Source organism: Hipposideros armiger, unplaced genomic scaffold (assembly GCF_001890085.2).
Source record: "Hipposideros armiger isolate ML-2016 unplaced genomic scaffold, ASM189008v1 scaffold_861, whole genome shotgun sequence".
In the NCBI taxonomy this organism is placed as follows: domain Eukaryota; kingdom Metazoa; phylum Chordata; class Mammalia; order Chiroptera; family Hipposideridae; genus Hipposideros; species Hipposideros armiger.
The window spans coordinates 318,189-340,394 of NW_017732211.1; the positions used below are offsets into that span (position 1 = coordinate 318,189).

The following is a 22,206-nucleotide window of genomic DNA, read 5'->3' on the forward strand; positions in this document are numbered from 1 at the left end:
AGCGATTTGTAAAACGGGGCATATTCCAATACTTGCTTTGCATTATTATTACGGTGATTGCGGTTGGTCCTTGCTGGCACAAAGGCGGCCCTTTCCAGAAGGAAAGGCAGGCTCACACTGGGTGCACAGTTGGCCCGCCCTCCAACCACCTTATCTGAAAGACCCTCTCTGGCCTAGTGAATCGGAAATCAACCTCCTGGGCAGCAAGAACAGCCCTGGGGCCGGATTGAGCACAAACTCTTCTTCCTCACTGCGGGTCTCAAATTCACTTTGATATGTAACTTTCCCCACAGATACAGGTTTTTTTGTTTTGTTTTGTTTTTAGCTGAGCCATCCTGCTACCTGTTGGCAGCTCAGCGGCTGCTCAGCTCGGGCCGGGACTCGAACCGAACCGCTGTTGCTCAGAGCTCAAACTCTTGAGTGAGCTCTTAACCAACTGAGCCACTTGGCTGGCCCCAGATACAGTTTTTCAAAGTTTATTTACTTTTCTCTTATAAAACTAGACCATGCTTACTAGAGAAAAATTGGAAAATATTGAACAGTAGAAAAGAACAAACATGAAACCATGCCTGGATGTTCATCCTCCACAGAAGCCACGGCAGTTAGTATTTTGGTGGCTTTCCTTTTGGTGCTTTTGTTCCTCCTGGGTATTTATGATGAGTCGGAACAGAGCAATCCTTTCCCCCAGCTTTGCTGAGGGGTAACTGACACACCCAGAGCTTCGCGTACTCATCTGCAGTTCAGTGGCTTCACACTCAAGCAGAGGCACTCAGTCTGTCTTTCTTGTTTTATGACTACCAGGCCCACCTTTGAATATTTCGACTTTGATTTTCAAAAATGTAAAATTATTCCTAGTTCTATCTATGGGATTTTTTAGCCTAGTGTTTTCCAACAAGAATCAAATGGAAAGGAATCCCGAAGGTCTGATGAAATGTGCCCTCGCTCTGCGACAGGTCTGCCCTCTGGGAGGCCTCGCTCTCAAATGCTGGGGCCAGCAGAGGTGAGGAGGTGGCACTGGCCGCCCAGTGGGAAAGGGCCCCTTCTTGCTCAGGTCCATGTCCCTTGAAAGGAAAATGGGGCACTAGTCATTCAACACTTTGCCACATGGTTGCCCTTGGGGACCAAGGTCTTCACAGGACTTTGGCTGATGACTTTTGGAGTGGGTTCCCTAGAAAAGACTGGGGTTCGGGGAGCCTCTGAGACCACAAACCTTGTCAGAAGGTCTCACGCAGGCTGTGAATTCAGAGTTCCCTTTTGCCTTCCTTGCCCCCCCGCCCCGACTCACAACTGCCCCACTCAGCACCTACCCCTTCTTCTATTTTTTAATGCCGCTTCTTTTTGGTATAAGTCGAACTGCCCTTAAGCTGAGAGTATATAATTAGAATAGTGGGCATTTGAAGTGACTGGTATTCCTAGCAGACCAGGCGCCCTGATGCTGTTTAATAAAAGCTTGGCTAGTCCCATCCCGGGACGCATTCAAGGCTTTTTCCACTGCCTTCGACTGAACGCCCCCTCCTGCCCCCCCACCCCCACCCCCAAGGCCTGGAGAAGCACAACTCACCCTACAAGGCCCGGCTGTGAACCTTTACGGGATGCTGCCCTGGCATGGTAATTGCCATCTTGCCTTCTCCTGGCAGTTACACCAACCCCAGCGCATCACAACTGTATCCCATTTTCATCAGCAGCTGACTGTCTACACCTGACGGGGAAGTAGCCTCTCTGTTCATCGGAATGCCCCTCTTCCATCTGCCATGCCACCTGCCCTTCCCATCACAGAGTCACTCCCCAGGAAGGGACAGCAAGAGCCTCTCCATGATCGTAGATGGGCTCTAGCGCAGGACAGAGCTTGGTCTTCAGTCCCCAGGACTTAGTGGGGGCACGCTAATTCCTCAGTGGGGTCCAGCACTCAGGGCCAGCTTCTCAGGCTGGGCCAGCAGAGCATGGAAGCAGCAGGGTTATTCTTGACACTTCAGGAACACGAAATGTTTAGAACGGTGTATGCTGTCAGTGGTCAGTGGTACTTGACCATGAGGACAATGGGACAAAGAAGTGGGTTTTCAAAGATTTTATTAAAAATAAAATAGATCCACAATCATAAAAACCAAACAAGCGAACTTCTTCACACCTCCCAGTCTGCTGACCACTTCTGCTTTGCCAGGGCTCCACCTGGATGGTCCTGAGGCCCAAACCCTGCCTCCCAGCTCCCCCGTCCCACCAACTGGTGACTAAAGCTCCTCGTTTCCCCCCAGCTTCTGATCTGTCTCCTTTAAGAAAATAAAAATACCCCCTCCCCAACTTGCTTAAAAATAATTTTCAAAGGTTAAAAATGGCATTTGTGTGTTTTTTAAAAATAAACACTTTAAATGTTGGAACTGTCCCTCTTCCCCTAGGCCCAGCTGAAGCCTTTAGGGTGCCTGCCTGCCTCACCCCAGGAGGCCAGCTGCCAGTTGGTGCCCCTTGGAAATTTTCAGGAAGTAATTTCTTCCAAATTTCCCCTGCAGTCACAAATTCCACACACTGTCTTCATTACAGGCACTGCTCTTCGCCTCTGGAAACCTGATCTCGTTTTGTCAACTAGACCACATGCTTCAGATTCCCTGCAAACAGGACAGAAAACAACATTCAAATTCAGGTGACATATATGAATTCCACCTCAATAAAGCTGTTAAAAAAAAGCACTTGCATGTTGGGACTTGTTCTCTGGCTGTTCTTGGGAACCCAGAGACCCCAACATATGAACCAGCAAGCCCAGGCTAGCCTGCTGGATGCTAACAGACATATGGCCCAGTTACCCCAGCAACCACAAGTCGCCCATCAGCCACATGGGTGAGGCCTTTGATAGCCAGCTACCTGCAGTGCTGGGTGAACCCAGCCCAAACCAGCAGGAGAACCACCCAGCTGAGCCCAGCCCAACTGCCCATCCACAGGTCATGAACTAAATGAATGGTTGTTTTAAGACAGACAGACAGACAGACAGATACACACACACACACACATTGAGGTCACACTTTTCAGGGTTCACACTTTACTAACTGCATCAAATCTTGCCCCACCCCCAACAAGCCTTTCTCCCCCTTTAGCAGGGCACAACCCTCCTAGTATTTTCTCTTGCGAATACCTGTGTAATATGAATTGAGAGCTTTCCTCTGCCATTAGGCCTAAGAGTCTTTGAGGGACAAGTGACCACTTGAAGTCCTACAGAACTGGGCTCTAGGAGTGAAAAGTTTGCTTACTTAGTCCCTCTGCAGTGTTTTCCTTGCCCCACGTCCCCAAGCAGAAACACTGGGCTCCAACCCCATCTGACCTGAAATAGGAAGCATGCCCCATGAAGGGAGGGACCCTGGCTGTCTTACTTTGGGCTGATCTCCAAAGTCTAGCACAGTGCCTTGCACAAAGTATATGCTCAATAAATGACTGTATAAGTGGATGAATGAAAGAAAGGGAGGAAGGAAGAAAAGAAAAACAAATCAGCACTCACCTATCTAGTCTTATTTTTAAGTTTGAAGTACCATGAAGTAACATAATATGGTACAACTGACTTTTTGTATGTGCCGTTGTATGATTTTAGCACGTGTATAGATTCATGACACAGAGCAGTTCCATTAACCCTCCACAATTCCCTGTGCTAGCCTTTGCAGTCACATACTCCCCTCCAACTTCCCACCTGGCAACCACTGACATATTCCTCATCCCTCTAAGTGCTGTCTTTTTGAGAATGTCATATAAATGGAATCAAACAGTACGTAGCCTTTTTCTTTTTTTAAAGATTTTTTATTGGGGAATTGGGGGGATGGGAACAGTGCTGGGGAATTGGGGGAAGGGGAACAGACAAGTTGCGTCGTTTTTGTTCTTCAGTCTAGTTGTGGAGGACGTTGCTTCACTGGCCCAAGTTGGCACCATCATTGCACTCTTCCCGGGTGAGGCAGATCAGTCGCCGGCTTCTGGACGGCCGCTCACTGCGGCTGCTGGCCGCTCACGCTGGCTGCTGGCTACACAAGGTAGCCCATGGCAACCCACTGCCACAGGGGCTGCAGCCCACGCCATCGCCGGCGACTCACAGCAGCCCAGCTCCAGGTCGAGCTGTTGTTCAGCATCTTAGCTGTGGAGGGCAGTGTCACTGGCCCTCATGTGGGATCCGAACCGGGGCCCTCTGGCGTCCCAAGCCAGTTCTTAACCATCGCGCCACTCGGCTGGCCCAGTATGTAGCCTTTTAAGACTGGCTTCTTTCACTAAGCATAATGCCTTTGAGTTTTGTGCAAATTTTTGGTGTGTCCATAGTTCATTCCTTTTTATTTGGGTTCTTCACTTTTTAAATTTTTCAATTATTATAGACTTACAGGAAGTTGCAAAAAAAAAAGAAGGTACTGAGAGGTACTCTTCATCAAGTTTCTCCAAGTGGCAAAATCTTACATATTTATTATTTAATATCAAAACTAGGAAATTGGCATTGGCACTTTTCACAGACCTTATTCAGATTTCATGAGTTCTACATGTACTCATGTGTGTGTGTGTGTGTGTAAGTGTATAGTTCTATGCAATGTTATCATGTGTGTACATACATGGAACCCCCAACACAAGGGGATCCAGAACTATTCCATCACCACAAAGATCTCCTCCCCATCCCTCTACCCCGCAAACCCTGACAACCACTGATCTGGTCTCCAGCTCTATAAATTTGTCATTTTGAGAAAGTTGCATAAATGGAAACATACGTGTACATCCTCTTGAGATTGGCCTTTTGACTCAGCATGCTGCCCTTAAGAGCCATCCAAGTTGTTGTGTGCATTGCATGTGTTCTTTTTTGTTGTTCTATGTGTGGATGTAGCAGTTTGTCTAACCATTCAGCTGTTGAAGGACATCTGGGATGCTTCTAGTTTTTGGCTATTACACATAAAGCTGCAATGAACGTTCATGTGCAAGTTTTTGTGTGAACACGGTTTTCATTCTCGGGGATAAACGCCCAAGAGTGCAGTGGCTGGGTCATATGGTAGCTGCTTGTTTAGCGTTATAAGAAACTGCCGAACGGTTTTCCAGAGTGGCATTTGGTGGTGTCACTAGTTTTTATTTTGGCCATTCTCATAGGAGTGTAGCGATCACTCACTGTGGTCTCAATTGGCATTTTTCTAATGGCACATGAGGTTGAACACCTTATTTGCTGTCTGTATGTCCTCTTCATGTCTTTGGCTAATTGGGTTTTGTTTTTGTTTTTTTACTGTTGAGTTTGGAGAATCCTTTATATATTCTAAATACAGATCTGTTGTTTGATACATGATTTGGAAATATTTTATGTAAGTATGGAACTCAGCTTTTCATTCTCTTAACTCTTGCAAAGCAAAAGTTAATGTTTTGGATCATGCTTTTGGTGCTTTCAACCTCTAAGCTCACAATCTGTGGATAATCTTTGATTCTTCGCCTCCTAGTTCGAGGCCCCTCAACACCTTTGCTGTCTCCCGTGGGCCTCTGCTTGAGTTGTCGCCTCTGCTGAGGAAACCCACAGGGTCTCAGCTCTGTGAGTACAGACAGAGCTTGATGAATGAGCCGAGGCATGGAGGGACAAAATTCTGCGTGCAAGTGCTCCAACAACACGTTTACAGCAAGGAAAGCTGGGTGCTGCGTTCTCTGCTGCTCTGTCTCACTCTCCTGATACATTTGGAGGCAATTAAGAAAAACAACAGAAATAATTTCCACCAAAAGTTGATGATGAGCAATATTGAATTTGGGTAACAATAAAAATGTAAACTTAAATAATGCCCATTGTTTTCCCCCTCACATGTAGCTTTTCCAGCAGTGGGTGGCAGCCTGAGAAAATTCTAAAGGCCGGCATCATCTGGGGCCTGGGGAGACATGGAGTGTAGACCAGAGGGGGCAAACTCAAATGCCCAGAAGAGGCCAGGAATGCACTGGATGTGAGTAAAGCAGGCTGGGGGCAAGATATTTGGAGCCCTCTTGATCCTTTTTTTGGGGTCTACTTTGACTCATGACATGAGGATAAGGAATAGTTCGCTCTTTTCTTAACTCTATTACGAAAGAAAACAAAACCAAAATATAAGCGAGACGATAAATGGAAACTCACACGTGGCCTGCAGTCAGAGACTCAAAAGGGAGTGGTGGGGTCTGCGGCCAACAGGAAGGTTTAAAGGAAGAGGGCAGCAGCTCCTCAGCTTCAGCCCTTCGTTACTGTGCAGGAATGTGGGCCCACATCTTTCCTCTTTCCAAGAGAAGTCAGAAGTTCCCATTTTTATGTGGAGTTTCCACAGTGTTAAGTGTGGACAGCTGATTGAAATTTTTGAAGAATGTTGCATGGGACATCAGCATGTGAGGCCAAAGAAACTCCCAAACTCCCAGTTGGTGATCTCTGGGTTATCTCTAGGACAGTTCTGACTTACATCCATGACACCCCATTTCACTCTCAAATATCCTGCTTTGCACAATAAATTAGATCGTCACCCTACCTCAGGTGTGTCAGAAGGAATGCTGAACGGGACTCAGGAGGCCTGGCTTCTACTGATTCATCAAGTCACTGACTAATTTGTTCATGCATTTATTCAATAAACATTTATGGGGAGTTTATTGCTCGCCAGGTACTAGGTGCTGGGGAGTACTCTCTTTAGTCCCTTTTAATGAGGAGACTTTATTTTTAGAGCAGTTTTAACTTTACAGAACAACTAAGCAGAACGTGGAGGAGTGCCTGTGTCCCCGCTGCCAGTCCCCCCCAACCCCCAGGCACTTTCTTTCCCCTGTTGCTGACATCCTGTATTAGGGCGGTACATTCTTTACAGTTGATGAATGAATATTGATACTTCATTATTAAGTAAACCCACAGTTTAGATGAGGCTCACTCTCAGTGTTGTACAATTTTATGAGTTTGGACAAATGTATAATGTTATGTATTCACTATTAGAGGATCACACAGAGTAGTTTCACCGCCCTAAACATCCTTCCTTCCTTCCCCCATAGCCCTGGCAGCCACTGATCTTTTTACTGTCTCCACAGTTTTGCCTTTTCCAGAATGTCAAGTGGTTGGACTCATACAGCATGTAGCCTTTTCAGGCTGGCTTCCTTCTCTTAGCAATACTCATTTAAGTTTCCTCCACATCCTTTTGTAGCTTGATAGCTCATTTCTTTTTAGATCTGAAAAATATTCCATTGTCTGGATGGACCAGTTTGTTTATCCATTTACCTAATGAATGACATCTTGGTTGCCTCTGAGTTTTGGCAATTATGAATAAAGCTGCTATAAACAGATGTTCAGGTTTTTGTGTGGACATGAGTTTTCCACTTCTCTGAGTAAATAGCAAGGAGCACAATTGCTGGATTGTATGTTAAAATAATGTTTAGCTTTGTAAGAAACCGCCAAACTGTCTTCCAAAGCGGCTGCACCATTGTGCATCCCACCAGCAGTGAATGAGAGTTCCTGTGGCTGCACAGCCTCGCCAGCATTGGTGTTGTCAGTGTTTGGGTTTTAGCCATTCTATTAGGCGTGTAATGGTATCACATTATTTTAATTTGCAATTTCTCAGGGACATGCTAGTGCACATATTTTCATATGGTTACTTGCCACCTGTGTATCTCCTTTGGTGAGGTGCCTGTTTAGGTCTTTGGCCCATTTTTTAATGTTTGTTCTATTGTTTTTGACTTTTAAGTTGCATATTTTGGATACCAGTCCTTTATTAAATATGCGTTTTGCAAATGTTTCTCTCGGTCTGTGACTTGTCTTTTTATTCCTGTAATCTTTAGTCTTTTTAATGCACAGCAGCGTTGCCCAATAGAACATTCTTTGATGATGGAAATGCTCTATATCTATGCTGCCCAATATGTTAGCCACTAGTTACATGTGGCTATTGAGCACTTGAAATGTGGCTGGTGTGAGTGAATAACAGAATTTTAAATTTTATTTAATTTTAATTACATTTGAATCGCCACACGTGGCTAGTGGTGACTGTATTGGAAGTGCAAATATTGCACAGTTCCCAAGTGAGAGGCCTTATAAACATCCAATCTAAGTAGCCACCCCAGTCACTCGTTTTCTGTCCCATCAGCCTATTTTATTTTCTTCAATGCACTTCGCACACTGAAGACATCTTGTGTGTTTACCTGCCTGTTGTCCGTCGCCCATCGCAAGCTCTAGGAGGGCAGGGACCTCATCTGTCTTGTTCATCACTCTCTTGTTGGCACGTAATAGGGGCTCAGTAAATATTCATGGAAGGAACGAACATCTGTAGAGCTACGGGGCAGCTGATAAAGCACTTTCCCATTCAGTCCACAGAGGTTTACAGTTTGCTCATTGCTCTTAAGGCCCTTATAACTGGGGTCAAGGGGCACCCATGCCACTGGGCCAAGTGGCAAATGGGTTCTGAAAACACTCGGTGTTGTAGCACTTCGGAGGAATGCTTGGGTGACCCCAGGACCCTTGGAGGCTGAGTGGCACCACAGAGAAACAACTATTGCTGGAAAGTGTTTCCAAAGTTTCCATCATATGAGTACCCCTTTCAGAAACGCTGTCATATCTACTTAACATCTGTATTAATGGTAACAATATTTCTCTTTGTCTTATCAGCTCACTTTAAACATTTTAATACCTATGTTGGCCTCATCTATCCTAAGCAATAAGAATCATCATCATAATTAATAACAAGAAGCAGACTTGTGCTTAAGTACATTTTAAAACATACATTCAGATAAATATGACTACGAAAATAAAAAATGTGTTTGTATCACTTCAAATTGTCTCTCTACAGAGGTTCATAAGGCCCACTTTGGGCCCAGCCCCCAGCCCCTGGCCCATTGTAGATAGAAGACACAGTTCTTGCCTGCAAGGAGCTCTCAGTCTAGTGAGGAGACAAGCACATCATAGTCCATAGCAGCATGGCAATAAAATACCAGTGTGTACAGAGTGCCAAGGGCATACAAAGAGAGGATGTGGAAGGCTTCCCACAGGAGTTGGCATCTTGAAGAGCAAAGGCGGCAGGAACAGAGCAGGATGTGTAAAGGCACAGGATGCGGGTCAGAGAGGGGGGCCTTGGGGCTGGAGAGATGGCCAGAGGCCAGGTCATCGAGGGCCCAGAAGGCCTTGGTCTTATCCTAGAGGCCACGGGAGCCTCTGGATGAGTTTTCAAGATGGGGAGGACCCAGGCCTAGAGCAATTTTCCCAGCTGCTACCCCATCTCAACCAGGCTTGAGGGTCTCATGCTCTACTTGGGAACAATGGCAGAACACAGGATTTCTGGGAAGCCTTGGGCATGTGCTGAGATAGATAGCTGATTTCATTTTAGCTCTTAATTATCAACTGTATTGCTTAGCCTGGAATGTACATCCCTCCTGTCATCAGAAAGCCTTTCAATGATAATTAACTGTGACCATCAAATACCACTTGTCTGCCTCTGACCTGAATTAGAACCTGAGGCTCTGGATTAACCCCACTGGCTTCTGGCATTTCTGGATATCAGCACTTATAGGCTATTACCGCGATAGTTAGGGTGCTCTGGTCTTAGCTTGCAAGGGATGACTGTAGTCTCAAATGGAATCAAAGCAATTTCTAAAATAGCCTATGATTCACTTTTTCTCCCCTCCTGTGCCTAAATCTGCTGGCTCCATGTGGAAGGACAGGCACAAGTAACTGAGGTGACATCACAGGAGTGGGCTGCTTGCCTGCCAGCCAGCCAGCCTATGGAGCTCAGCCTCCACATCGTTTATCTGCAGGGCTGGGCAAGGCCTCTAAGGCATCTGGGAGTCCCAGCCCCAGGTTCTTTGGTCCATGTGCTTTCTCCACATTTCTTTTTCAGACAAAACTCCGGGGCGGGGAAATCCAGGATAATGGGAATAGCAGCAGCAGAAAGAATATTACAGCCTTACATCTGTATAATGCTTTAGGGTTGTGAAAGCCATTTGCTCCATTTTGCTCCACCCAAACACCAGGGGGAAATGGAAGCTGGGGTTTTAGGCCTGAACTGGAGACAAACTCTCGCTCTCTTGCACAAAGGAGCTAAATGCCAGCAGTCACCGCATGATGAGGACTTGGATGCCACCAGAAGGTCAGACAGTCGCCTTTCAGCTTCTAGGTACTTCCTGGAAGATAAACTCTCCAGGACAAATTGCCTGGCCTGCCATCCTGATTAACCATGCCGTCCTGATTGAGCCAGCAAGCAGTGCCAGTCTCCACACTGCCAACTCCTTCTGCACACCCTGCTTTACAGTCCCAATGGTCCCAAAGACCTTTCCTGGAGCCAAAGTCATGGCTGCTAACTGTGGAGCCCCGAGGTAGGGTGTGTCATGAACATCTGGAGGTGTCAACAGCTGCCAGGGTGGCTCAAGGGCTGTGAAAGGAAAGCCGCTATTCCAGTCCCATGTGTCAGCCATCACTGCACATCCTGAGGTGGAGGGACTCCTTCCTGCAGGAGCCATACAAATAGTTCTCATGTCTGCTCTGTGATCTTCCAGCGCCTGGTCCCAGAAGACCTGGATGGCCCAGCGCTCCACGGCTACAGTCAGAGTGAGAAGCGTCCCAGCCTAGTTCCCTGCCCGGATCCTTCCCAGAAACCAGAGCGGTGGCACACTGTTGTTGGCCCTCTTGGTTTTAGATTAGCTTTCAGTGTCACTTGTGTGTGTCTGTGTGTGTGTGTGTGTGGGGGTGGGGGATGATAATGGAAGCAGTGAGCCACAGATGCTTAGCACTGTGGCAAGAGTGGCAGGTGCTCCTGAATTCAGAATGAGCGTAAGACCATAATGGCTGGTCAGTGCCACGAAAATGTCACCTCTGTAAACCAAGATGCTGTACTCAGGGAACTGTCTGTTGGAAATCTTGGCGAGCTATACAAGCGGCCCTTTTGAAAGCTGAATCTGTAAACCTATATGTGGAAAGTGACTGGCAGAAGAGAACATCATCACCTCCAAAGGAGAGAGGCCTCCCAGACTTGTTTGCCAGCTCACAGGGGATATGTGTGCCTATGAAAATAGATTAAGGATCACCGCCTCAGCCTGTTTTAGAGATGTGAATAAAAATCTTGGCTTGAGACTGCCTCCTCTCTGGTTGACTGATTTTTCAATTGATTTGTATTTATTAGCTAATGAAATTAAAGTTGTAAAAATGATAACAGAAACACAATAAATCTCTCCCACAACTGGCTGTTTCTGTGTCACTATGGTGCACTCCTCACTTTGATTACTTCAAAGTCTATTATTTTGTTCTCAATTATTCTGTTTTTCTGGCACTGGAGAAAATCAATTTGTTTTATTTTCTCTTATTCATGCACTCAATTATGCTCTTCGGGCACATTTAATCACTTTGATGTTTTCATTTTATGGCCCGTCTCTAGACACTTCAGCTGCATTGCTGCCAACGGCAAGCAGGACTCATTTGCATGTCACAATAGACTTGAAATTCTGACTCAATTTAGAAATCTTCATGAAATCTCCCTCCAAATATGCTTGAAGCTGCAAAGAGGCAGAAGAATGTGGGAAACCAGGTGCCAATAAAGATGCTTCCCTTTCTCAAAACACTTGAGAGCTCTTTGGTGGCCTGAGTGTGGCTTGGGGATGTCCCTGTCCACAGGATGGGATGTCTGCAGAGCTTCCTCTGCAACTTTGTGGTGAGAAGCCTGCAAAGGCTGCCCCTTGACAGCAAGGCCACGGAGGCTGGGCCTGCCTATTTTGGCATGAAACGCCCCTCAGCACTGGTGGAATTGGCAGTTGTGCTAAGGCCAGCACCTGAATCTCAGTTGGTTAAAGGGCCTCAGGATAGACAGAGAGAGTTGTCAACAGTTAGGCATTCCAGAACCCAGAGTGGTTTCCCTTATTTTCGCTAATAAGTTCTAACATCCCTTTTGCCCCCTTGGTTATTTTAGAGCTAAAGGCTGGAGAGGAATAAGTGATATAATGGCTTTAGCATGTACTTCGGGCAAACAGAAAAAAAGTGCCTAATTAAACACATTAGTCCTCCAACTGTTCTTCAAAAGTTCTTGGTTTGTTATATGCAACATCATGCAGTTCTGCCAAGGAGAAGAAACTTCCGTGTTTCCTCCTCCTCTAAACTTTGGGTATGATCGTCAGTCTCTCATGTGGAATCCAGCTCCCTCATTTACTTGTTGTGTGACCTTGCACAAGTGAATCAACCTTCACAAGCCTCAGCTCTCTCATCTGCTAAATGGGGATAATACTGGGTTGTTGGAAAAGTCATGACGCATTTTTGCAATGAAAAACAGAAAAAAATACGTCATGACTTTTCCGACAACCCAATAACATTATCTACCTCAGAGACGGCTTTACTTCCCAAACTTCCATAGCATCAACCATATTCATATCCCACTTATATGTCTTATGCAGACTCTTTTTTAAAACTCAATCTCATCCTACAATGCTATCTGTGAAGTCAGAGTTTGATGAGACAGTTATATTTCTAAAACACATTAAAACATATACAGTAAACACACCAAATGCATTCCTGCCTCAGGGTCTTTGATCCTGCTCTTTCCTTCATCTACAATGTTATTCACCCCAGTTTTTGCAAACCTCTTTTCCTTCATTAGGCTCTGTTCCCAAATGTTACCTCCTCAGGGAGGCCTTTACTGACCACTACATAATGGTAACAGGGTCAAACTACCAAAAAGATGTAGCAATCCTAAATGTGTAAGCAGCAAACAACAGAGCTTTAGAATACATGAAGCAAAAACTGATAGAGCTATAAGGAGAAATAGATAGAGCTACAGTTAGAGTTGGAAACGTCAACATCCCTCTCTCAGCAATTGATAATAGAATAAGTAGACAGAAAATGAGCAACGATATAGAAGAACTCAACAGTGCTATTAGCAACAGGATCTAACTGACATTGATAGAACACTCCACCAATCCACAATAGAATACAAATTCTTTTCAAGCACTCATACAACATGTACCAAGATAGACCATATACTGGGCCATAAAACAAACCTCAACAAATAGAAAATAATTGAAATTATACAGAGCATGGTTTCTGATCACAATGGTATCAAAGTAGAAATGGAAAACCTCCTGAAAAAGAAATCTCCAGGTCACTGGAGAATTCTACTAAAAAAGGAGAATTAACATCAATTCTATACTATCTTTTGCAGAAAATAGAAGAGGAGGGAACACATCTGCACTCATTTCAATAAAGCTACTATCGCCCTGATACTGAAAGCAGATGAGGACAGTACACACAAGAAAACTACAGACTAACATCCCTCATAAATACAGATGTAAAATCCTCAACCAAATATTAGCAAATAAAATTAGCAAATAGAATTCTAATATATCCATAGTACACCATGACCAAGTGGGGTTAATTCCAGGTATACAAAGCTGGTTCAATATTTGAAAATCAATTAATCAATGCAACCTACCATATTAAAAGGCTAAAGAAGGAAATTATATATCAGTATTGGTATAACTGATGTAAAAACAGCATCAAACAAAAATCCAACACCCATTCATGACAAAAATGCTCAGAAAACTAGGAATATAGAGGGATACTTCCTCAACTCAAGAAGGAAATTCTACAAAAACCTCAGCTAACGTCATAGTTAATGGTGAAAGATTGACTGTTTTCCCTCTAAGTTCTGGAACAAGGCAAGGATAACTGCTCTCACCACTTTTACTCAACATAATACTGGATGACTAAGTTAGCACAGTAAGGCAAGAAAAGGAAACAAAAAGCATGCAGATTGGAAAGGAAGAGGGATGAAACTGTCCCTATCTGCAGATGAATGGTGATCTATGTAGAAAATCCTAAGGGATCTACAAGAAAACCCTGGAACTAATAAGCGAGTTCAGCAAGGTCACAGGATATAAGTGCAATATACAAAAACTGTATTTCTACATACCAGCAATGAACTCATAGAAACCAAAATGAAAAACATAATGGCTCAAAAAAGAAAAACTTAGGTATAGAACCTGTTCAGGATCTGCATGCTGACAATTACAAAACGCTGATGAAGGAAACCAAAGAAGATCTAAATAAATGGAGACACGTACTATGTTCATGGAATGGAAGACTCAACATAATAAAGATGTTAATTCTCCCCAAATTGATATACAGGTATAACACAATTCCTAACAAAATCATATCCAGATTTTTTGTAGGTACAGAAAAGATTATTCTAAAGCTTATATAAAAAGGCAAAGGAACTAGTATAGCTAAAACAATTTTGAAAAAGAAGAGAGTAAGAGGAACCACTCTACCTAATTTTAAGATTTATTATATACCTACAGTAATCAAGATGGTGGGAAGAAATAGGCCATAGATTAATGGGGCAGGAGAGAAAACCCAGAAAGACTGAGACAAAAACAGTCGCCTTGGAGTGAATGAAAATTTTGGAAAGGGAGGTGGTCCTAGGGAGCTGTGTGGATTTTCTGCACTTCTACCAGAGAGAAGAGTCTTTACATTGTGAGTCAAGGGAGGGCCTATGCTGCAAGACAAATGAAAGTACCCTAGAATTTCTAGAGGTACCTAAGAAAAGAAACAGCACCTGAGACACGTAAAATATTAATTCTGTAGTCCCTTATTTTTCCAGCTGTATGCAGTTGCAGTGACCGGATCTTATAAACAAAAAATTGGAACATTAGGTCTGATAAAAGATTATTGTCTTTTTCTTAAAAACAAACAAACAAATAAACAAACAAACCCAAACATGTATCAGTTTTTTTCTTACTGTAAAAAGAATACATATTTATGGTAGAAATTTTTTAAAATACAGGAAAAGAATAAAGAACAAGTAAAAAATTACCCATAATTCCAATGCTACCACCGAAGGTAATTACTGCTAGCATTTTTGGTATATTTTCTTCTAGCGTTTTTCTGTGCATAGCCACACAGTGTCACACACACAAACATTATGTATGTTTACAAAATTGAGACTATATACTATTAAATCATTTATATCCTGTTTTGTTGCACTTAACATTGTTATCATGAGCATATTCTTGTGTCATCCAATTATCTTGAAACATTTCTTTTTAACTGGCTGCAAGGAATTCCTCCATGTAGATGTATGGAGACATTGTCTCACACCTCAAATGCTATGTATCAAAACAGAACATATCAAGTATGTGTTCTATAAAACTAACCAACAGCTCCCATCCCAGTTGGTGTTCAGGCTGGAAGCTCAGAATTATCTTTACTTCTTCCGTTCTCCTTGACGTCCCTCCAAGTGCTGTAGATGCTGTCTTCGTACCAGCTCTCAGCCATGCGGGCAGAATAGCATAGGGAGCACCTTCCCACCATTGTTCTAGTTCAGGCCCTTGCAGCCTCACTCTTGGAATACCACCACGATCCATCCAAATATCGCTGCATGAAGTCATGTCTTCATTCTGGAATCTAGAATGGCTCCCACTTAACCGTCTCCGATCTAGACTATTCAGCCTGCTATCCAAGGGAACGTGCCATCTGCCCCTGACCCCCCACCTATCCGAGTTTCCATTGCATCTGAGCGCTACCTTAGTGCTGTCTAGTCAAATCCTCCCAGACTTCTGCAAGCGGTCTCTCTAAAGTCATACCCCCCCATTTCTTCGACACAGCATCAGCCATTATTATCTCATGATCTAAGGGGGTTACTTTTGTCTCCTCATCTAGACTTCTCCACTGCTTATCAGAAGCACAAAGCACATCTTAAACATCTCTTATACTTCCCCTGGCACCAAGCACATGAGACATTCCAAAGAATAGTCACTGATTGATTTAGCTGGGCTTTGAAGTGGAGACACAATAACACTTGTTAAAATTAACCTGGATCAGAACCTCCCTTTGGGAGACACTGCAGGGTTTACTAAGGGGCAACTGGAGAAAGCAGACAGGGGACGATGAATAAATTTGACTGAGCACTACTGCCCAGGCCAGGAAGGACACCAGGCCTGGGTGCAAATCCTGAAGTCACCACTTGCTTATTATGTGACTATGGGCATGATGCACCCCGTCTTCAGGTGAGGATTAGGTGAGATGTTGTAGGTAAGGAATCCAGCACACGGTGTTGTAAGGGGGGCTTTCAGTAATGGTAGTTCCCACCTCCTGGATTTAGGTAGACATTTCAAGTCCTCGCAAGTAACCTGCCAAGGCTTCTCATGGTTTATTAAAAGCTCCAAAGTTGCTGTGTTGTGAGGCGCCAACTCCATTTTTATTTTGGACTCTATAGTGTTTTCAGCATCATAGTTTTATAACTTATCTTTCTGTTTAACAATGATAACGACAAACCTTCCCAAGTATTCTACTCTTTGGTAAAGCAAGAAAGAGGAGCGTGGTTCATGGGGAAGCACAGCAGGCTGGAGAGGGAAAGAGAAAGGCCTTGGGACGGACGGCAAGGGGAGATAAGGGGCAGACAGAGATCCTCACCTAAAGTCGTGGAAATTAGCTCAAGATATCCTCCACCATCCCGGTCCAAAGTCTTTCCAAAAGCCAACGCTCAGCGTGTCTTGGAACCAACCCTGCTTTGCAGCTTTTCCTCTGGGCTTCTCAGAGTTCCCATGGTTTCCAGTCCTACCTGAAGCTTGGGGCTCCAGCAGGCCTTGGACATGCCCAGACCTGATGCCCCAACTGCTAGTCCCCAGAAGAATGTCAATCCCAAAGTTCAGGCTGCCAGAGGAGGTGCTGCCCACCCGGCACAATGCTTCTCCCGGGAACGGCAGCTACAGGCTGAGGGACTGTAGAGAGCAGTCTGGGGATGACGGGATGATGGGGTGATGAGAGGTGAGGGGTGAGGAAGGCCTCAAAGGCCTAGGGCAGGGGCCAGAATTTTAAGTGTTACCCATGGCTGTCTTCCTCCCATCTCCAGGAAGACACCAGATCAAGGTGCTTTGGACCAGCCACACGAAAGGGTGGGGAAGGTTTACTAGGGGCGACACCGCAGAGCGGACGGGCACCAGAAAGACCAGACAGCCCGTGTTCAAATGTCTACTCCGTCACCTAGTAACACAGTGTGTGGCATGGACTAGGTGCTTAGTAATTACTTGCTGAGTGTATGAATAAAGGTGACCTTGGCCAGGTCACTCATCCTCTCTGAGCCTTAGTTTCCTCATCTGTAAGATAAATAGTAGCTAGTATTCATATTATTCCCCCTGTGTTGTCTCTCCCCACGCCTGCATGACTTTGCTGGCCCAGCTCCCCAATGCTGCACTGGAAACCCTCCCTCCCGTGTGTCCCCCCTACCTCCTGGCCCCATTTGTTTCCTTTTCTATCACAGGCAAACTTGGGGTACAGCCTGGGAACTCAGAGCAAGTGCAGAAACCTCCAGTTACAATTCCAACTTATGTATGCACAACTCACCCCCCGTTCCCCACCCCTACACCCAGAACATGAAGCTCTGGGCCCCCTAGGGACCTTCACTTGAATCCAATGTCATCACTACCAGGGCTAGACAACCTCTAGCCCTGTTTCCCCACGCAGAGCTCACCAGGCTCGAGGAGCTGGCCGCCTCTGGAGACTGAGCGCGTCAGCACTGTTCCAAGTCTGGAAGGTTCACTGTGAGCCGGCCCCTCTGGAACGCTTCAACCAGAGGAAAGGCAAAGAAGATGGAGCCACTCTCTCACCCACACTTCCTGGGGACACTGACGCACATCTTCAAGATTCACTGGCATGAGAAGGGCAACTTGTGGGAGCAAAACCGCCTTTCTCTGTATAAAGTTAAAAGCTTGAGTTCACTCTCCATGGCTTTACTTTTCCATTTTTTCCCTCTTGGATAGACTAATGGGCAGAAAGGATGAGATAAGGTGAGGCCTCAATGTGCCTGTCCCTCCAGTCATCCTGTGTCATGTGGAATGCATCTGTGTCTATAAGATGAACCTCCTCAGGCTTGATCTCCAATAGGTCAAATATCCCATCTTTTATGCTTCCAAGGGATGTGGCGCCAAAGAGAAGAAACCCAGACTCAAAGGATGAACAAATTTAATGAGACATGCTGGCTAACTCTGTCCCATGGAGTGGGGTTTAATCCATCCATCCCTCCTTGCCATCCCACCTCCCCAAATCATTCTGGCTCGTGTTCCCCGCCCCTTGCTTTGCTTTTAATGGGCGGGGGAGCAGGGCAGGTGGCATGATGAGAAATGGCCAGCCTCAGCTGAAGTTTTTATATGCAAGAACAAATGACAGTCTTGTAGGCAGGTTCAGGAAAATCTTTCAGAATGCAGGAAATTCAGCAGCCTTTTCACACTGACCATTGTCATGGCAACGCACTATCTGATGGCAGCATGCGTCACCAGGCTGGAGGGGCACGGTCTCAGTATAGCAGGTTAGCGTGGCCATTTTTTTAGCAACATTTGGATTTTTTTCTAGCCTCATTTCTTCTACGTTTAGCTGAATTTCTTTTGGGTTCTGGACTTGTGTGCTCTGCTCATTTGCATGGCTAGAACAGCAGACCTTGTCAATGTGAAAGGGATGGCTACATGGAAAATCTGAAGATTCCTAGCATGCTCCAGCCACTCCACTTCTTGTCCGCCCTCTCTGGCTCCTCCCCGCCCACTCTCAGCCACTTAGTTTCTTTTCTTCTCCTCATCAGTTCTTTCCTATACACAGCATTACCTCCCCTCCACCCAACAACTGTGACTCATCTACCAGCCCTGCATGCTCATCATATTCTTCTAACTCTTTTTGATTTTCTCATTTTAATGCACAGTACCCTAGAATCTGAGGGTTGGTAGGAACCTTAACGATAATCTAGTACAATCACCCTCCCCCAGTGCCGGAGCCCCTGTACTATGTGACAACCAAATGACCACCTAACCTCTCCTTGTATGTCTCCAGCAACAGAGACCTCACTCCTTTCCGGGCAGACCATTATACTTTGCACAGCTCTAATTGTTTCTTCTACTGAATGAAAATCTGCTTTTGTGTACTGTGTACCTATGGGTCGCAGCTCTGTGCCCTGTGCTCTGTGAGAGCCTCTCAGAGACAGCCTCTGGGACCAAGCTCCTATTTGTTGAGGGCCTTTTTAAAGCGAGGTTGATAATGCATCAGCATTTCAGGAGGTCACCTTGCCCTGGTGACTCATACTGAGCTCTATGTTCACTAAAATCCCTCTCTTTCAGACAAAATGCTGCTAAGCCACATCTTCTCATCTTGTATGTGTCCAGTTGCTGTTGAGAACTCACTTCCTGGTCCATACATTTGCTCCCAGTCTGCTTTCATTGTGTTATAATCAGAACATTGCTGTAACCTGTTAGAATCTTTAAAAAATCTTGACTTCCATGTAACTTACAGGTCCTTTCAGGTTTTCTATTGTTTTTTCGCCAACACTCAAACTAGTAGTCTTTTGTCTCGAATCTTTTTTAAAACGTATTCCTCTTTTGGGTTTCTTACTTTTCCTAGTTCTCTTCCCTTTTAATGACCTTCCTTATGTCGTCTCATACTTGTCATTTCCATTTCCTCAATAGGAAGACGTCATCACTCTCTGGAGATATATTCCTGGGTGTGTGTGCAGGAAAGCATGAGGGCATATATGTAGGTGTGAGCTGCAGAAACTTGCTTACTTTCTCTGTTCCTCTTGTATTGCACGCGCGCTACCAGGATTTATAGCTGGGATGAGGGGAAAATGGCAAGCTTGAAGGAAGGCGAGTCAGAGTAGTTGGTCCAGGATCAGTCCCAAAGGAAACAGGAAATGTGCCCCGGATCTGAGAGGGGCAGGAGGAAACTAGGGTGGGAGCGCTAGTGTTAATTAGGGCTGGAGAAGGGCCAGGAATAGGAGGATTTTAAAGGCCTGAGAGGTTGGATAAGGGAGGAAGATTTGGTTAGGAAGTGAGGACCTGTGGGGTCAGTAGCCATGGAGAGGCCAGAGGGAGGTGGCTTGAAACTCTAGGGTCAGGGGAAGGCTGAGGGTACGGGATGCCTTAGAGAGGCAATAAACTTGGCTGTGACCATAAGCTTGAGTCTATGACTTATGAGCTGACGAATTTTCTCAGGCCAAATGAGCCTTGGACGTGGAGTCCCTCCCTATGGACTTGGCTGTTGGCACAGGCTGGACTGTGTTAGAGGATAGGGCCTTAATAGCACCCTCAGCAAAGACCCCCCCAGGACACAACACATCCCGTCAGACTAACTCCAGCACAGAACAGGCCTCCCTTTCATGCTGGATCCTATTCCAACGAGGGAGTCAAAAGCAGGGGAACTGGTGCTATCTTGGTCGAATTTCAATCTCCAGGATGGGCGATCTGATACCCTTGGCTTCTTAACTCTACAAATAACTAGAATCCAAAAAACAATTCACACATACAGACAAATTCAATTAAACAGGAAGACGCATGCCAAAACCACTTTTAAAAATGCTGTATACAGTGAGCTGAGTTGTGAAGCAGCAGCTGGGGTTGGAAAGCTGAGGGCAACGTCACCAAACAGCTAGTAGACAGTGTGACCGACAGGCCACAAACCTGACGAATGCCATGTTCCCTCTGTCCAGAGGCCAGCCCCATCTCTAGTGCTCTGGGTGGGACTGAGCATGCGGATCCTCAACTACTCACTGTGGGCCCACAGTCTCTCAAGGCAGTCAGGGAGAGAATGCTTGTGAGCCGCCACCCCCTCCCAAGTCTGAATCGACTTGAACTTGCCTCACCTGAAAGAGGGTTTTACTATTGCCCTTTTGAAAGAGAAAAGGGTTCCTGGGCGCACTTTAGAACTTGTTTTCCACTGGAGGTGCCCAAAGCTGAACCTATTGTGCCCCTGAAGGTGACATTAGCTGGCCTGATGACAATTCCAAGCAGAATGGCCAGTGTGGAATTCCAAGTACAATCCGTCAGGCCAAGACGAGGTCTCCCTCCCAAATCGGTGACAAATGGTATTTCGGGAAGGCCCCACTGATGGAATGAGGAGGGCAGGACTCAAGGGGTGCTGCTCACCTTTGATGTAGTTGAGGATTTGCTGGACTCGGTGGGGCTCATTGCGGTCTGGCCGGCAGCTTGGCGTGATTTCCAGCACATAATCAGGACCATATGCTGTGAAAAACTGTAAGGAAAAGGGAAAGGCAAAAAAACAAACTAAACCACAGAAAATCTCCAAAGCAAACCACATACAAACAGAACAATCAAAAGAAGCCCACTGCTCTTGACAAGGCAGGACAATGCAGCAGGAAGCCCTGTGCTGGCAAGTGCCACTCCCCGTGTTCCTAATCTCCGGTGACAGTCCAATGCTAGCCTCTTTAGCATGGCGTCCAGGGTTCTCTGTGCTCAGGCCTCAACTTTTCCCTCCAGCCTTAGCTCTTCCGGCCTCCCCGGGGCCTTTCTCTAGCCACACTGGCCTGCTCTGAGCACTGCCAAATCATACCATGCTTTGCCCCCGCCCCCTTAGAACCTTTGCCATCACTCCTTCCTGGGGCCTACAATGCCCTCCCCCAAACCCTGCTGCTCCCATCCTTCCAGGCGCAGCTCAGAGTTGGTCCTCATTCTCCACCAAGCCCTGGAGCGTTCTGTTGGTACCTCTCTTATGGCCGTTGTTCAGCAAATAGACAGTGCTTGCCTACACATCACATGCTGCTGTGGGGGCTACGAAGATGGACGAGACCTCCTCGGGGTTGTCTAGCTGTTTGCAAGCACATTCTGCTTTGAACAGAGGTTTTTTGCCAGGGAGCCAGCCACTCTTCCCGCACTGCGTTGCCGGCTCCTTGAAGGCAGACAGCACCTACATGTCATTCACCTCATCGTCCTCACGGACCACAGCAGCCGCCTGCTCGTCCCAGCTGCCTCGACTTTCCCGGCGCCCGGGCATGCCAAACAAGCCTAGTTTCTCCACTTCAGTTTTTCTTTCTCTGTAGTAGAGTTCATTTGTTTTAAATTCAGGGAATCAAAAGAAAGGTTTTTGGATTCTATTTCTAGCTTGCTAGATGAGTCCTTGTGACCTTTGGTAAGTCACAATATCTGATTCAGCTTTCCTATCGGGGCCCACTTGGGGAAAAACACTCCCCAACAAAGGGAATCATTCAATTGGGGTAAGTCTTTGAATGGGAAATATGCAAAGCTGCTATTTCTGTTTAGTTTATAACAGAAATAGTATTTGTGCACACTCTCTGGAGAGAGAGCATATGGTCCTTAACATTATGTGCTTTCAATAGTGATATTGTTAGGTGGTAAGGAAGCCAGGGAAATTCAAATTGCACAGAAAAAATGGCACAGAGGGCATGAAAAAAGGGATCTTGATATGTGTCACGAATTTGATGTCATTCAAGGAGCCTCTAAAAAATAATCCAGGGTGACTGCCACTGACACCAAATTATCCTTCTTATGAGTCTG

At 45.6% G+C, this 22,206-nt stretch overlaps 1 protein-coding gene across 2 annotated transcripts in view; it reads right to left on the reverse strand.

The window, feature by feature from the left end:
• Window positions 1–2,050: 2,050 nt before the first annotated feature.
• The window catches only part of HDAC8 (histone deacetylase 8), a 182,834-nt gene continuing 162,678 nt past the window's right edge, over window positions 2,051–22,206 (reverse strand). Inside the window, exons 10-11 of one of the 2 annotated variants that reach the window (XM_019629579.1) lie at window positions 20,821–20,926; window positions 2,051–2,597 (exon numbers count right to left, since the gene is read on the reverse strand). In XM_019629579.1, the coding sequence (XP_019485124.1) occupies window positions 2,575–2,597; window positions 20,821–20,926 (129 nt within the window). In that variant the 3' untranslated portion in view covers window positions 2,051–2,574. Of the gene's footprint in view, window positions 2,598–17,875; window positions 20,173–20,820; window positions 20,927–22,206 lie in introns of those variants that run through there. The other variant, XM_019629578.1, reaches the window with a different exon arrangement.